Source organism: Centroberyx gerrardi, chromosome 11 (assembly GCF_048128805.1).
Source record: "Centroberyx gerrardi isolate f3 chromosome 11, fCenGer3.hap1.cur.20231027, whole genome shotgun sequence".
NCBI classification, from domain to species: Eukaryota; Metazoa; Chordata; class Actinopteri; order Beryciformes; family Berycidae; genus Centroberyx; species Centroberyx gerrardi.
In genome coordinates, this window is record NC_136007.1 from 16,485,508 (window position 1) to 16,503,085 (window position 17,578).

At 41.1% G+C, this 17,578-nt stretch overlaps 1 protein-coding gene across 1 annotated transcript in view; it reads left to right on the forward strand.

Moving 5' to 3' along the window:
- The first annotated feature begins 1,601 nt into the window (after positions 1-1,601).
- dlg4a (discs, large homolog 4a (Drosophila)) overlaps positions 1,602-17,578 on the forward strand; it is a 41,483-nt gene continuing 25,506 nt past the window's right edge. Inside the window, exons 1-2 of the mRNA XM_071898238.2 lie at positions 1,602-1,703; positions 13,586-13,744. Coding sequence (XP_071754339.1) covers positions 1,602-1,703; positions 13,586-13,744 — 261 coding nt within the window. The remainder of the gene's footprint in view (positions 1,704-13,585; positions 13,745-17,578) is intronic.

Genomic DNA, 17,578 nt, shown 5'->3' on the forward strand with positions numbered 1-17,578 from the left:
TCCCAGAGCCAGATCAGCTGTGTAAGTGAACAAACAACACTCTAATCAACACTCCAAATAATTGTCACTGAAATATCAACACTTATTACCACTGGAATATTTGTTCTTAGTCCTACTTTAATCTCTCTCAACAGTTCTTATATGAAGACTTTTACCTCAATAGTCTATCTGGAGTCTTTTAGGACAAGTTTTGCAAGGATGACATGAAGACAGGTAAAATGTATAATATTGTGAGTAATGTGAGGAGATTTTTGGACAATGAGAAAATTACTGATAACTTTCAGTACAAGGTAACAACAAAGCCGACTTGAGTGGGGTCTACTTTTTAGTGAGCTGCTGTTTTGCTTTTACTTGGGTAATGTAGTTAGGTTTACCTCCACCCCAGTTACTACTCCACTGAGTAGTACTGAGTTGCAGTACTTCTACTTGAGTCAAATATTTCAGCATGCTTCCCACCTCCTGTATGAAATCATTCTGGCCCTGAAACACTGTGACGCTCAGTTAATCCATCCTTGCAAGATCTTCTCATCTCTCAGGACTTTTTTTCTACACGTTATTGTCTTACAGTCACTAGTTCACCACAAGAAATCGTGTGTATGTGAGTGTGTGTTTCAGAGAGAGATAGAGACAGAGAGAAGTGTGTGAGTACAGCAGCAGGCATATTGGTTGTTTTTGTTGTTGTTGTGAATGAATTTTGTGTTTTTGAGAGCTGAGGGCAAAGGTTCTCACATGTTTCTGGGCTCATTTGCAAATTGCTGCAAGACGATGACGACAAACCTTGGGAACGACCTTGACTGAGCGTGTTGATGAATGATATTCTGTTTCAATCCAATCAGCAGAGCAGATACCAAGGAAATGTTAGACACTTGCAGACATTTTGTAGCCTTCAGGCGTTGTCCACTGGTTTAAAACATTTCAGCACCTTGGAAAGCTCCGACACCTCTCCACTGCACCGAGAGGGGGCGCAGTAATCACACTGTAACACGTTGTGGTGAGCCAGGTTATTCAATGTGGCAGGACAATAATTGCCAAGATATCACTGCTTTAAATTGAGTGTTTGGTGTGATGCTTTAACACTAAAACCAATATTACTTACTCATGGCTTTTGGGGGATTATTGATACACCGACACGCCCTCTCACTCATCTGCTGACCTGATTGCAGCTGCGCATAGTGTACAAACTTTACGGTCAATCAGATGAAACGAGAGAGAGGGAGAGAGAGAGAGAGAGAGAGAGAGAGAGAGAGAGAGAGAGAGAGAGAGAGAGAGAGAGAGAGAGAGAGAGAGAGAGAGAAATCATGAATGATGATGTTGGCAGTGTGAAACCTCCATCCATAGAACAACATGGCAACGTATAGCGACAGACCAGCGTGCGTCCTCAGACCTCTTTAAACTAGAAAAAAAGACAACAAAAAAAACCATGCATGATATCAAGTTGCATCAAAACACGCTTGCAGCTGAGTAGGTACCGCCACGTTCCAGCCGGGCAGCCTGCCTAAAACACCGGCATCACCATTCCCCTCCACCTCCTCGGCTCTTAATTGCATCGCGGCTCTGGCGGCGGACCGGCGAGCTCTGGTCTGGTCTGAGGCTTTGGACTGATGTCTCTGCCTGTCAGGAATTTAAAGTGTCTCTCGCCCGTCATGTGTCAGTGTAAGGTCATCTGCAGCAACCGGACCCTCTCCCTCATGTTCGGGTGCAAGGTAAGCCCGGAGAGCAGCCGATGGTTGCAGCAGCGACCCCGCTGTGTGTGCTGGTTGTGGACTGGGAGTTTGTAAAAAAAAAAAAAATCTGTAAATGTGCACGCGATTTCGCGTTTGAGGCAAGGCCCTTTGTAAGAAAAACGCGCGTTTATGTCACATATGCTCGTATTGCCTTTATCTGGTGTAATTTAGTTCATGCAGAATCGTGCTTTTCTCACTGCACAGCCCTATAGTAATTACAGTGATCACGCTGTCTACAGGCTTCCACTGTTGTAGGCTTCATATGCCTCCAGGTACCAGCTTATTCACACCGTATTACGTTTACATCACCGCGTGCTCGGTTTTGCATGCCGATATACGTGGCCTATTTCCAAAGTCCATTTACATAGAGAAGGCTACAACATAGATGTATATCGGGGGTGTATTTTCTTGATGTGTTTCGTGAAAGCTTTTGGACAGTAAATGAACCTTATCTGCCGTGCAGGACAATACGGCTTTAATCCTCACACAGCATACTGATTTGACTCGTTCACTTTCTGCTTTGCATCCCAGCAAAGCAAACATGCATTGTATGGTTTTGACCTTGGGGAATGCACTTTATTGCTCAGGGCCACTTAAGTATAATTTATCATCACAGCACCAGTGTACTGTAAAAGAGGCTTTATGGCAGCTTGAAGTCAGGTAACATGAACAGTGCCACTACATGAAAAAGAAGCCTTCTATTTTCTATATGGATGATTTCTACACACGGTTTGTAAATTCAAAGAATCAGGCGGTTGCTTTCAATGTAACATGTCCATTGTTTTCAGTGAACCAAACTTTCAGTCAGCTATTAGACTGTATTTTGATCGTGTTTATTGATTTCGTTTTGGTCTCTGCATTGTCATACTCAGTGGGATAGGCTAGTGTTCTTCATCTGTTATGTTATGATCCAGTCTTACAGAGCAGGATCAGTCATTCTCAGATTGTCCATCACATCACAAAATCCCCTCCCCTCCCTCCCGGCTTCAGGTGTTTCCGGTGTTACAGTCTGCTCAGAGTTTCCCTCCACATGGCACACGGTTGTAGACTGTTTTCCACAGAGTCTGTTAGCTGTATGTAGCCAAGCCTGGCTTCACTGGCCGGCTCCGCCACACACACACACACACACACACACACACACACACACACACACTGCCCAGAAGTCCTCCATGTCCCTGCCAGAGTGATGTGTGTGTGTATGTGTACAGTATTTTTATTTTTGTAGTGTAGACTTTTTTAATTTTGTTTTAACAGTTTGTGGGATTATTTTGGTTTTAACACCATCGTGTTCAATCTTGTTCCCAGTATCAGGTCCAGTTCCTGTTTAAAATGGTTCTTATGTTGATTAGTTATTGTTATATATGAACAAGTTGGGCTTTTTTAGTTATGTTTCATTGTTTTGGATAAGCAATGATGATGAATCTTGATCGTATTTACATTTGTCAAGGAGTGGGGGCCATTTTCTAGCAGTCGGGGGACACCGCTGCTAAATGAAAGTATCCTCATGCTTCTTGAGTTTCTGAAAGAGCAGGCGAGGAGTTTTACTAGCACAGATAATCCCATGTGTCTCCACGCCTCACACCCTTCTGGCTCATATCTTCCTCCACATCTCCATCTGAGACACCACGCCTTCCTCATGGAGAAGACATTAAACATCTCCTCCCACAGACTCACGTCGCCTCTGCGTTCGTCATGACCAGACAGTGAGATGTAGGCTAACTCCACGGCAAACACTTGTGAAATAAGAGCCGATTTCAAAATGGGATTAACCGCTCTCAATTAAAATTGGATGAATCCTGCTTGATCCTGCTTGCAAGAGTCATGGTCATGCCTCAGATAAAATTTCATGAGTATAACTGATCTTTAACTTACCATTAGCTTCCCTTCATTGTGCTACAATGTGTTTCTGTCCTGTACCACCTGTCCTTTGCAACATGCTAAACATCTCTTGCTTTATTCCTTTATTGGCAATTTTACACACAATTATTAGAATTTCTCTTTTCTCATATATCCCTCATACATACACACACACCTAGCCCCCTGCTGTATATATATTTCATCAGAGCCTGCAGGTTCAGCACTCCTGGAGCAGTTTGAGGCTCAGTGCTTTGCTCAAAGCAGTCTTCACTTTCTGTGGTGATACTCTGCCTTCCACTCTCATGGTTGGTTGTTACCGGTGATACTGATATTTTATTTAGCTGGACCTTTTGAGGTGTAAAATATTTGTGCTCTTGTATTGCTGGGATATGCTTTTACTGTTCCTCTCCATCCCCTGTTTTTCTGTCTATTTCCTGGTTTTGCTCTTGTTGTCCATTCCCTACATTCTCCAGGAATGTCGTCTGTCTGCTCAACATCTTATGGTACAATTGCCACTCCATTACTGGTCATCTCCCAAGGTTATTTGTTCCCATAACCTTTATTCTTAAACAAAAGCCAGCACAAGTGCCTCTCAATCATTTTAAAGTCAGGATCTTAGTTAAAAGGGTTTTTATGTGGTAAGAAGTATTCAGGAGTGTTTTAATGTGCTTTCCTATATTCAATTCTCATTGATGGCCTGTAGGAAAATTTTATGAAGACAAACTGGACCATAGAAGCCCGCCTTGGTGATACAGTATAGTGCAGCACTTACACTGCTAAATACAGAATAAACTTTACACAGAATGCAGGTTAAACTGAAGCTTAAGTATCACTGTAATTAATGATTTAAGACTGAGGGATCAATGTGCCTTCAACCCAATATTGAGATCAATGATCGGCTCCCCCTGAGAATTAATTTACCGGAAGACGGACAGGTCACTGTGCTATTCATAGCGATAAAACGACCTGCTGTCACTCATCAGCCAACCAATCAAATGATCAAGAGTAATGATCTGGAAAATATCAGATTAGACCCCAGGCAGTGTTTTGCTGTGCTGCATTGTGCAGTTTTTCAGATGTGTGTTATTGTGTGTGAGGCATTGGTTTTGCATTTCACATAGTTAACTGGCTCTCTAGCTTTGCAAACACACATTTCCCCATATGGATTTGACCTGTTTTATCCTGTTGTTTGCATTGTCTTCGTTTGTAAAGAGTAGTGAGCTTCAGCTGTGACAGTAAACTTGGATAAAGGCAGCAACAACAATGTGATAACAATTATTTACTGATGCTCTGTTGTAGTCTGAAATTTAACTACTCTGGCTCACCTCTATCTTACTATCTTATACTCTCACTAGCTTATCTGCCATTATCTACTGCAGCTGGTATTGTATAAGCAGTGGATGCACAGGTCAGGTTATAGGTGCTAAGTAGCTCACTAGGTGTATAGCGAACTAATCACACGTCTGTAAAAAACAGTGCTGCACAAAAGTGATCAACATCTATCCATAAATGCCATGTAAAAATCACAGCAATAAGCTAACAACATAGCATAACAGCTTTTATTTTGCAGTGCTGCAGCTATTGCTGACTACCATGTATTAAGGCTTATTAAGAGGAAAAAACAGCCCATCAAAAGTAACAGTGGCTCATAAGAGTAAACAATGGCTTAGTGAAGGGACGGCAGTGCAGAACCTGTGGGCTTGCTGCCGTAAGGCGCTTAATGGCTTATTTGAGGGAACTCAAATGTTCAGATTTGCTGACAACGTGATTCTTTGTAAATGTCATTACCAACAGAAGTGAGTCCACATATGCATGATAGGTTTTGAGGTTAAGTAACTCTGAGGTGAGTCAAATCTGTGGAGATGGTGGTGTATTATTGGAAGAACCACCAGACCTGTTTTATAGCCAATGTCTATAGGTGGAGTGGCACTTAGCACCATAGCTACTTTAATATATCTCTTCACTATCACTGTTATACACTGAAGAGACAAGAACATTATATTAGGAATCAAAAAGCACATTTGGGCTTCCTCTGCCACCTCCACAAATTCAACCTTTCCCAATTCTCCATAGCAATTATCAAGAGCGTCCTTACATCCTCAGTAACCATCTGGTGCAGAAATGCATCATCGACCTTTAAAATCAAACTCAGCCGGATATAGCATACTGACAGAATCACACCAACCAGCTTACCTTCCAGGGCCTGTACATTAATAGAAAGTAAAAATACACGCAGAATGATATTGCCAAACCCATTCTAAGACAACATCTCTTTCCAAAAACCTCAAAAACAGTTAAATGCACAACCACTATCCATCAGAGAAACATTTCTTTTCCATTGTTTTAACTATTGCTATGAAGTGTGAACCACTTTTGTTTGTCTGCTGTGGGTGTCTGCATTTCTGGATTTATGCTGAATGATTTATGAGTGGTAGGTTGTTTATGTATATATTTATGAAAAAAACCTAGACAAATTCCTCACTAATGCTTGGGAATAAACTTCTGATTCCCATATTGATTACATCAAAGAGAAATTACCCATAAGTACGTTTTCGAGGCGCTCTTTGCTAACAGCAACAAAGACGATGCGCAGTACTGTGCTTCGAAGAGCTGTTTCAGCGAGAATGAGAAAACTTTATGGATTGATGTAAGTATTGTAAACTGATCCACCTATCATGATGAGTTATCATTTGCAGAGAGGGTAAATGTGACATTACATTGCAGATTGCCATTCTGTATTTTGCAGTGTGATCTCATGGCCACAAGGATATCTATAAAACATTACATTTTTCCGAGTAATTCTGATGATTGTAGGATAAAAGAAGATACACTCAAACCCATAACTGTAGCCTGTTTTTGTTTCTATCTGAATCCATCAACCGATCTCACAATATTGTGTGTTAAAATGGTCTGTACAGGACCACTACTGTTTGTGCATGTGGACAGAGGCGTGATCTTGTATGCAACACTGCAATCCCCCGACACAAGTGCTTTGTACATAAAAATGTATGTACTAAGCATAAAAATGGTGTGTGCATGTTTGTGTGGACAGAGGGGGAGGGGATGAAGCATGATCAAGACTTGTAGGCTATTAAGCTCTCTTACTGTGTGTGTGTGTGTGTGTGTGTGTGTGTGTGAGCGAGAGAGAGAGAGAGAGAGAGAGAGAGAGAGAGAGAGACCTGTGAAGACAGAGGGGGAGGGACAGAGTTTGCAAGATCTCACCTGTGTGTGTGTGTGTGTGTGTGTGTATGTGTGTGTGTGTGTGTGTGTGTGTGAGGGAGAGACCTGTGAACACAGAGGGGGAGGGGCAGAGTTTGCAAGGTCTCACCTGTGTGTATGTGTGTGTGTTGTGTGTACTGAACATGGCAGGCTGTGAAATAAGCCGGTGTTTCATTTTCAGTTGATCAAATTGTAGTTGCACATTAGGCAGTTTAAGGATAGTCATAGATATAATTTGGTAATTATTCTTATTTTCAAAAGCTTCCCTCCTGCACAGCCACAACCCTCAGCAATAGTACCACAGCCAAACACCTATTATGGCCCCATTTACTGTATGTATGACTCTAATCACATTATTAAATTTGAGGATGATACATCTGTGTGGGCCTTATCAATGCCCGTGATGAATCATCCTACAGAAAAGACACACAGAATCTCATTAATTTGCGTTGGATGAACACAAATTAATGACTGAACACTTTAGACTGAAATGGAGGAAAGACCAAAGAAATGTTGAGTTTCGAAAACACAAGTCAGATTTATTTACATAACCTTTTATCACAAGCATATCTCAAAGGGCTTTGCATACCATATCATATATACAGTATGTCATATACCATACTACATCTTATACATATACTACATCAAACACACTCACAGGCAGTTCAGAGTCTCCAATTCACCTGACCTGCATGTTTTTGGACTGTGGGAGAAAACCAGAGCACCGGGAGGAAACCCACACAAACACGGAGAGAACATGGGAACAGGGAATTGAAAAAGAAGTACTAAGACAGGCATTGTCATGAAGAAAGCCCAACAGCACTTTAGGATTTCGTATTTTTGGGAAAGCTGAGGAGAAAAGTTGGTTTGGACAGTAATGAGCTTCCAAACATGCACTTTAAAAGCCTGCACTTTGAAAGCATTTTAATCTGTTCAATCAAAGTTGCTAATCTGTCTGCGCAGGAGTGCAAAGCCCTGCACAGATTGGTGCGGTGCTCCTGGGCAGAGTGGGTGCCCGTCTCCCTGCGGGAAAGGATATTTACACTTGGGATGCTGGTCAGTATGAAACACCATCGCCCCGCAGCCTATGAGCTGTTTGTCCCTCTGCAGTCAGGGAGATGGTCCAAATTCATCAGGCACCCACTAGCCACCTACACACTTGCAGCTGTTGTACTCCTTTTTGCACAAGTGGGGTTATCCTTTGCTGTTGCTGTTTTTGAGCTCGATTTGTCTATTGTTACCTCTCTCCCTTTTCTTCCTTCTCACTTTTACTCTCTTTGGGAAGCATCTACTCTTCAATTTAGGCTCCTTCAGAAAAGGTTTGAATGTTAAAGCTGCCCCGCATGTTGGCAGTGAGAGGTAACTTTGAATTTTAAGGACTTCATTACCCAGAAATCCTGTAACGTGACATCAGTAAACTGCACACTCCTTGGACCTCGCTCACTGCTGCTTTGTCTGTTGTTCTGACTAAGTTTCAATTCATCACTTCCGGTGTGCAGAGAAGATTTCCCGCCAGTGACCACGCAAGACTTTCATTTGTGCAAATAGGGTGAACGTATAGGGTATCTCTGTCTTCTATGTTGCAGCCCTATGTGTTGATTTAGGCTGATAATATGAGTGTATCTTGGGTAGTGCAGCTTTCAGCATTGTGCCCAGTGGTGAGTATACAGCATGTTGTTGTTGTTGCAGCACACATAGCTACAGGATACTAACACTTGTCAAAGTGTTGTGCTGAAACACCTTGGAGGACAGTCTGAAGTTAGCACTGGCAGGAGATTAGTGAATTTCCTGTCTTTTGAGGCTTACATATGAATGAAAAAAAGTTGCTGTGGTAGGTGTTGGCTGGCAGCAGTAATTGTGGTAATGCAAATGAGATGGAAGCTGTGTTGGGGTGTGGAAGGCACTTGAGTGTGAAAATCAACTGAGAAGGCAACAGCGACTGTATTTTAATGCAATAAGACAAAGTTTAGCTGGCCATCGACTGGCCATTGGTTGAAAAGGAGTGATTATATTCTGCAACTACTATATAATTTCTTTTTCATCTAACCAGCCTGATTTTGGAGATACTTCAAGCAGAGAGTCTATGTGATGTAAGTGGCTGGTTTAAAGACGCCTTGGGGTGCGAGGTAGGCTGTGGGAGTTTGCTCTACTGACAACCAGCAGATGTTGGCCAATAATCATCACTGTGATAAGGGATGTAAATACATTTCTATAGCTGTTCTGGTGTATGTGCTGAAGCGGAGGCACTCGCCAAATATCTCCCCAAGTCACCGTTAAAAAATGGATGAAGCAGCATCTAAGAGACAGGAGGAGAGTTAAAAATAAGTTAAAATAATTCATGCTAAAAATATGACTCCATTAGCCTTTTTATTTTTTTTAATGATTGCAATGTAGTAATGACTGTGATGTTGTGTGTGTAAGTAATAAATAAGAGATACAAATTGCATAAGGTAAAATTGGTTTGATGTTTGTTTCAAAGTTGCAGAGGGGCAGAAAGTGGTGGAAGGCTCAGATTAAAAAAATAGAGGGAAATCCATTTACCAATTGACATTTGAGGTGTTACTCATCAACTAAGTTTCATGGGTGTAAACTAGGTATTTGTATAGAATTATAATTATGTAATACTTGAGAATTGATGACGTGGATGACGATTTGAATAGACTGTTTGGGAGAGCACACTGCAAAAACAAGTAATTTATCATTAATAACTGACTGGCTTATAGAAGACGTGTGGCTGTTCTTTGGCTGTTCGTTATATGCAGCACATGTCACACTGACCAACGGAAACCATCTATTGAATTATATTAATAGTGACACGTATTCTAAGTATTTATTTGTGTTAAAATAGATACATTTTATGTTTAATTTAAGCACAATTGCCTGTCCGAACTCTGTCAGTACAATGATGGGTAGCACCTTGAGTGCAAGGCACAAGCGGGTTCAAGGTACAAGGATTATTTTTAAATATTTGGTTGTTCTAGTATGAATAACAACAACAACAACAGCAACAATAATGACAATAGAATTAAGAATAATACATTTTGGGCAGACAGTTTTACTGGTTCATTGAGGTTTAACTGCTGCATACAACTAAATCCCAGCATACAGTTCATTCTTACAGTTCTGTGACCCTGCATGCAAACTGAGCAACAGTATAAAATCCCTCTGAGTTCATGAGAAAGGCAAATTTCAAATGAATGCAAATATAGAAAAAAAATGATTCTACTCTAAGAAAATGCAAGTAGGTGAACTTGCAGCAAAGTCTGAATTCTGTGAAAATGCAGCTGGAATTTGCCGTCTTTACTTTAGTTCCCGTAACACTTTGCACCAGTCAGATGCATTTGCAGTGGAAGTTTCTTGTGAATCATATTGCTGAGAGTTCAGGTTAGCTTTCATTCCATTTCCTAATGCACATTCATTTAAAAGCCCAGGCATGATCCTTAATTGAAAACTGAGATGGCGCTGGATATCATTTCACAATGCTACATTGAATTAACTCATATGACGTTTGAAAGAAGATCTTATTAGAGTGTGGTGCTCAGCTCAGTATAGGAGAGCCGACGACTGCAACACCACTGGCCTGAAGAGACTTTCTTTTATTCATAATCAGTGCAGCTGGAATACTGACCTTTATAACAGAGGCATGCCATGATTATGTGCTGAATTCCTTCCATGTTGATATACTGACACAATCAAGCCTGGGAAACCCAAGGGTAATTTGTTGCCTGTGGTAATTCAGTGGCCCGTTTGTGCCATTAGTTGCATATTTTAATTGTTGGAGGCCATTATATGCTCCATGCTTGTGAGCAAAGAACCGCAGGAAAATAAATTTTACAGACGTGATGTCCAATTATGTTTATTAAAGCGGATGCCATGAAAAGAAAACGTGTGTATATTTTGTTTGTATTAATCCTGTTCTGTATTAATCTAAGAGTGGATATGAATATGGGCCAAACTTTTACTGTGACCAACTGGTAGTGCAAGTGATGTAATACAACATAAGAAAATAATACTAACACTACTGCCAGTCATATCTTTTGGTGCAACTTTACAATTCATGGCATTTGCCTTATTTTGTTTGCCTTACTTTCCAAATGTGTCAACTAGATATCTAGATACTGACTACATATTGAATGTAAATAATCTGTTAGTACCTCTGCCTGATTTCATATTTGCACCAAAATGAAAAAATAAACCTATCATGGTGAAAAAATAAGAACTCTATTAACAGCATATACAACATTTTAGGACTTTTTAAAGCCTTGAATTTAGATAATTCTTTGGACTTTTCAAGCCCCTGTAAGACTTCTTAAGACCCTGTATTAATTGACATAGAACACTGATAAAAATCCTGCACAGTACAGACCTGCATTAGGTCTGGACTTCGTATTTAATGTGCAGGAGTAGTGCAGTTAAATAAGTAAGTCCAGACCTAATGCAGCCTGTTAAACAAGGCACAGTCTAGATGAAGCAACACCACATACATGCAGCCCACCAAACTCAAGAGCACAGCCCTTGTAGAAAGAGTTTAAATGAGGGAGTCATGCTTTATTTTTGACACACCTCAGGGTGTATTATCATGTATTATCCTGTTTATTCAGTGGCCAGTTGCCAAAGATTAAAATAAAATCAGTGCTGTTAATTCATGATTTCTAGAGTGACATTTTATGATTTGCTCACTGCTGACTTGCAGTAAGGCAGTCCTTATAGGTAACTGGCAACTTGCTTGCTAGTCACTTGTCACTTGACTAGTGCCGCTGATGTTTGCATGCATTCTAGCTTAAATACTTTGTGGCTTTCCCTAATTGAGCAAATGTTGCACTTCCAAACACCAAGCTGTCTTGTTTGCCCTGCCGTGTTGTAAAACGATTTACAGTATGATATTTTCCTTTCATAAAATTAGATATAACAATTCACACAGCATTTGATGCTGAGTGAATCAGAGTGATATTGGGGAACTTGTGTGAAATGCTCTCGGGATGAACATTTGTGTAGCTTGCACAGCCGTAATACGACTTACACCTGCTATGAGGACCAGGATTGAAAACCACTGATACTAACGTTAGATAGACAGTTCTTCTTACAGTTCTTAGTTGTATTTTCTCCTGATTTGATTGTGCTATGCTGGACAACAATCGTGTGATTTGGAGAAAATACACCTGAGATCCTCTGCAGAGTGGGACAGTAGGCAACATGGCATCATAAATGCTGGTCATGGAGGAAAGGGGAAGGTAATGGAGAAAAAAAAATTACTTATGCTTAAGGCTACTTGGCTGTGATTCATGTAATTCATTAATCATTCTGTTTGAGTTTTTAGATTTTTTATTTTGTTATTTATTGATTATCTTTTGCTATCTATTGCTTTGTTGATTATAAGATGATATAAGATGGATTGAGAATAGCTCACTAACCAGCAGTTGTTCTGAATTATGTCTTGGGCTACAGAGAAGACTCAATCGAATTATATCATATGTAAGCAGCTCCCAATATATTAAATTCAATTACATACTATCTTACAATCTCAGTGTTTATTTAGTGTAGCACTGCCAGACTTGCAGTGCTTAATGAATTAAAATCAATTGTTTTCTGCTTATCAACCTGTTATTATAGAAGGATGTTATCAAGAACTATTACTTTTCCTCTCTCTCCACCCCTCCTGTGCTGCTGTTTTCTCGCTTTCCTTTGTTGACTCTCACATTTTATTTTTCATTGTTTTACCCCTCCCCCTCACTTTCTCCTCTATCTCCGTCTCTCTTTCTCTCCTTCTCTTTCTTGCTGTCTCAGTGTAATGTGATCCAGCACCGATGCTGGCAGCCCCTACTGTGGCACTGCAATCTCTGCTCTGCTCTGGTTGCCAGGCAGCCTATCTGAGACAGGGCTCAGTGATGCACCTCCCTCTCCGTCTGCCTCCAAAAAGAAGAGAGGAGAGTGGCGGGGCTGGCCATCAGGCCATCAGCCAAAATTCAGATGATCCCTCCAAAACTCTGTGTTTTCAGAATGGGCTGCTTCACATCTGCAGTGCAGCAGAGCATATTGCGAGCCTGGGGGGCTTTCTGGAGCTGTGGGTTTGTTGCAAAAACACAAGCGCTAACCCCGAGGACAGTGTGGCAGATCTCCACCCTGACACTGCCCACCTTCTGATGTGTTTGTGTTGGAAAATACTGTGAGCGGATTTTGTGTCATCAAGCCTAGAATGTAACCTACCATGTGTGGCTCACACAGTGGGCTGCTGGCAGGCTGCCCAGGTGTGGGATATCGGTAGGGGAGTAGGGTTACTAGGAAGGAGCTGACATGTTCTGCTACTGTGGAGCTGCTATGAGTCACGGCTCTGGTTGCTCCATGTGGTTGTGGAGGACGAGCGCTTTGCTCAACACACAATGGCCCCATTTTAAGGCCTCAGTTTCTATGTTATGTTCGCATTGCGCTTGTAGGCGTCACACATGTTATGCGATTTGCAAGATGCGCATATAGCCTGCCATTTTCCATATTTGGATAATGCACACTCTGTAATCGAAATGCTGCACTGTGTCCTTGGGGGAAGGGGGTTTATCATTTGCACCAGTGTATTGAAAGGAGGAAAAAAACAACCATGAAAGGCTAAAAATATGAGCTGACAGTAGATTCTGTTTGTGATTTAAACATTATCAACCCCCGATACGATGAGGTTTCTTTGTCTCCGGTAAAATGCATTCAGTCGATATGTGTTACATGAGACCTATTAGGAGTAACCCCCCTCCTTTCCCACCCCTCCCCCCTCTGTGTGTGTGTGTGTGTCTCTGTAGAAGTACAGGTACCAGGATGAGGAGACGCCCCCCTTGGAGCACAGTCCAGCCCATCTGGCTCCAGGGAAAAGTGCTGAGATGCTTCATATGAGTGACAAGAACCTTGCTGCCATGGAGGCCCTACATGGCTATACACCACACACACATATCTCTCCTGTCAAGGTAGGACACACACACACACACACACTCACATACATACATCGCTGATCAATACTTAACACAATTACTATGCACAATACACACACACAGCCGTCAGCATTTAGGCGTGTGCCTGTTATGGTGTGGTGTTACCGGGACAAACACACATATATTATCTTCCTCAAAGCAGAACACACTATAAGTACACATTGCAGTATATGTCAGTATATGTCAGTATGTCTTACAATGTCATTCATCAACCAGCAGTGAAACCTATATTTATTCCACGATGCTCAGCATATTGTGAGTGCTGTTTGGGTTTTACATAATGACCTCACAGTCAAATGAATTGAGATAATGACCATTAGCACTAGTCAATGTGAGCCGCTCTCTATCAGCAGATGGCATGATTACTACTGCTATTGCTGCTTTTAAGTCCATCAGACAAATTCCAAGATTTCAAAACAGAAATCAAAACAGCAGCTCTAAAATTGCACTAAATGTAGTATGAAGCAGATAATTGACTTGATTATGTTTGTAAGGGTGGTAGACTACTTTTTAACACATCCGTTAAAGCATTTATAAAACATTATAGGGATGTTTGTAATTACGCATAATGCATTACCAGTTTACTATTAACACATATAATAGGTCTGAATTCCCATTTACAGCCATGATGGGCTGGTTTCTAATTTGCTTCATTAGGAGACGTAACATGCTGTAAGTGTGTTATAAGAGCTTCTAATGGCTCATACTCCAATGGTTCATTACAACACATCATTATCCATTATAACTCTATTCTTGTTATGTGTAAAATATATATAATTTGTCATCATACCTAATTTCCTTGGAATATAGTACATTTATGAGCAAAGCCTCCCTTTAGCACCTTTAAGTCTCACACCAACTACACCTAGCATTAACATGCATCTTGGGCATTTGGATTTTATCTGAATGGAGCTTAACAGCATGAACACCCAGGTGTAAATACACACAAGATGCACTGAGGACTGATAATAATCTGATGACCTAAACCACTCAAGAGGTCTGTCAGAGATGCATTTGGCCGAATTGATTACAAAGTGTAAATGCAGTCGTGTTTCCAGTTCACACACAGCAACTATGCAAGCAGAAATTAAATGCTCATATAAATAGTTTAGTAGAAGAAAAACAAGAGTAGTAACAAATAGCCTAATTTACACATGTGGCTGCTATCTCGCTCAACAGGAATAGCATTGAAATTGGGAGGACCAGCCGATGCCTGCAGTATGCCCATGTTTTGAAAGAAGTGCCTACGAGATTCTTCTGCAACACATAATAAGATTGATAATTTTGCATTAACTATGAGAGAAAGCTTTGAGGCTGGCAATGTACATTTACATTTTGTAAGGGAAAGAGTAATCCAAAACTTTGTGGATACTTGATGAATGCTAATGTAAGGTGTAAAAGTGCCAAGTCCCTGAATTAAACTGGTTACTTACAATATATATACCTTAGACACAAAATCTGCAAAATCTAATGGATTGAGACAGAGACAACGCTGCATGAGAGCTGAGAGCTCCGTGTCAAGGAAGGAGACAGAGACACACATTTAACAAGGGCTAATGGTCACACAGTCAGAAGATACAGCTGACATCAGTAGGAACATGAGCACAGTCACTTTGCCTTTAGTGCATCAGTGAATGCATACTGTAGCTACAAATGTAAGCAGGTGTAAGCTATAATATGCCCACTTAATAATGATAATGTAATATGCCCACTCATGTTGTTTAACAGCCTCATTGGCTTTAGGGACTTAAGAGTTCCTGTATTTATTTGCTTTGAAGGGGGAAGTGCGGCGCTGACTCCCAGATGGGAGGGGCTTGGAGGGGATGCGTCCATTAAAATGCTCTTGTTTATGAACAGTGAGAATAGACTCGATCATTGTGCTCCACTGATCTAGCTACTGTCATTTAAAACCTTATGGAGCCTGTTCAGCAGGAGCTGTGGCGGCGCCACCTTGCAGGTTCTGAGAGGGTGTTTGGCTATCGAATGAGGGTGCTGCAGGATTAATAGGAACACTCTAATACTTAAGACCAGATGTGGAGAAGTGGCTTTGGAGAGTCCGTTTCAGGCATCATATGAGCTTCCTACCAACATTTCATTAGACTGGCCAGTGCACACAACTAGCTCTCATGTAGACAGAAGCATCAACACAACATATTGCGTGTGCAACACAGGTTAACCATACCCATAGTTAATTTGGAGATATATAACTTAAACAACATGACTGCTAACATTAGCTAACATTATGGAAAGGTGAACCACTGGTGTGAATAGCTCTTATCTTCAAAGTCTGTGCTGCACCCATCAATCCAACTGATGTAGCCTTTGATTTGGACCTTTGTTGACAATTTGGCCTCCAGCTCTGCTTATCTCTTGATATCCTAGCTCTTGTCAGCTAAATACAGCAGGTGGCACTACAGCTAGCAGCTGAAGAGCAACACTGACAGAAGCTCACTCCAGCCATAGTGGTTTATTTGGTTGTGGTATTAGTCTGTCAGTGTCTGTATGTCTGTGTCTGTTAGCTACTTTGTCAAGTCAGATCCTGAATCCACCAACCACTGTGGCTGGCTGAGACGTTGACAGCAGAAAGCTGGCATGTGTCAATCTTGTGTGACCTGTTCTCTCTGTCAACATTCGTCACTGAGCTATTGACCCGTGGCTATGAAATTTAAAAAAAGAAAGAAAAAAAGAAATAGAGAGCAGGATCTAATCTTAGACCAGTGTTTGGGGATATTACAGGGGAGCTGTAGCAGTTGGGGAGTTGACATTCAGATGCCCTATTTGAAAACACATGGTTGTCCTTTATTTTAATGTAAACCATCATACACTTTCTTGGGGATGCTACAGTAATTCTTGCTAGTGCTGGCAAGCAGTCCTCCACTCAGTGCTGTCGCTGTTTAAGTGGGTTGCTCTTACATTACAGTACCAAACTAGCAGATGGCACAGTCATGATGAAATACTCTCAATAAAAGTCCACTAAAACTGTGTAAGAATAGAATCGTGGTTTACTTTACAAAGGGTAGAAAATGTGCTGTTGACCTTTCTTGCTGATTTGATTAATTCCCTTTGTCCCAGTGGAGTTTGTCATCCAACACCGTGCCAAGGTATTTGTAATCATTCACTGAGTTGATGGGCGCACCATTTATTCTGGTGGCAGGGAGGGGACTTGCTCCTTCCCTAAAATCCACCATTATGAGGTAATTTAACAGTTTAACAGAGACTTTAAAATGTAATGTGTGCCTTCTAGGGTTACAAATCCATTATATTACATCATTCAGTCGTTTCCCAAAAGCCCTTGGTGTCAGAGATTCAGACTGGCTTCCCTGTCAATATGTCTGTGAGCTCATATACAGTAAATAACATTACTGTATCACATCACAGTGCAACAAAGCATGTCCAATTACTAACTACATTGTAAGTGAAAAGTCAGCATCTGTAGTAACATATACTGTACTACAGACATGTACTTTATCCCCCCTGTTAATCATGTTTAACATAACAAAACTGAACCTATTATGTGGGCTTCTCATGATCGGGAAAACAGCTTACCCGACCTATTTAACGCTTAGGAATCCTTAATATCTACAGGATGCTGGTGTGCACCTACACGTGATGTTAAATTTGAATCTTTGCATTGCCATTTGACTTCACTGACTGTACGACTGTGATGTCAATAACAATCTTGATCATCGTGATCATGACATCTTTGTCCATTACACTGGGAATAGTGGATAAAGTGCATATTGTTGGATGGCAGGTTTGATACAAGGGATCTATGAACATCATTGTGTGGCAGCCAAGCTGAAAAAGTAG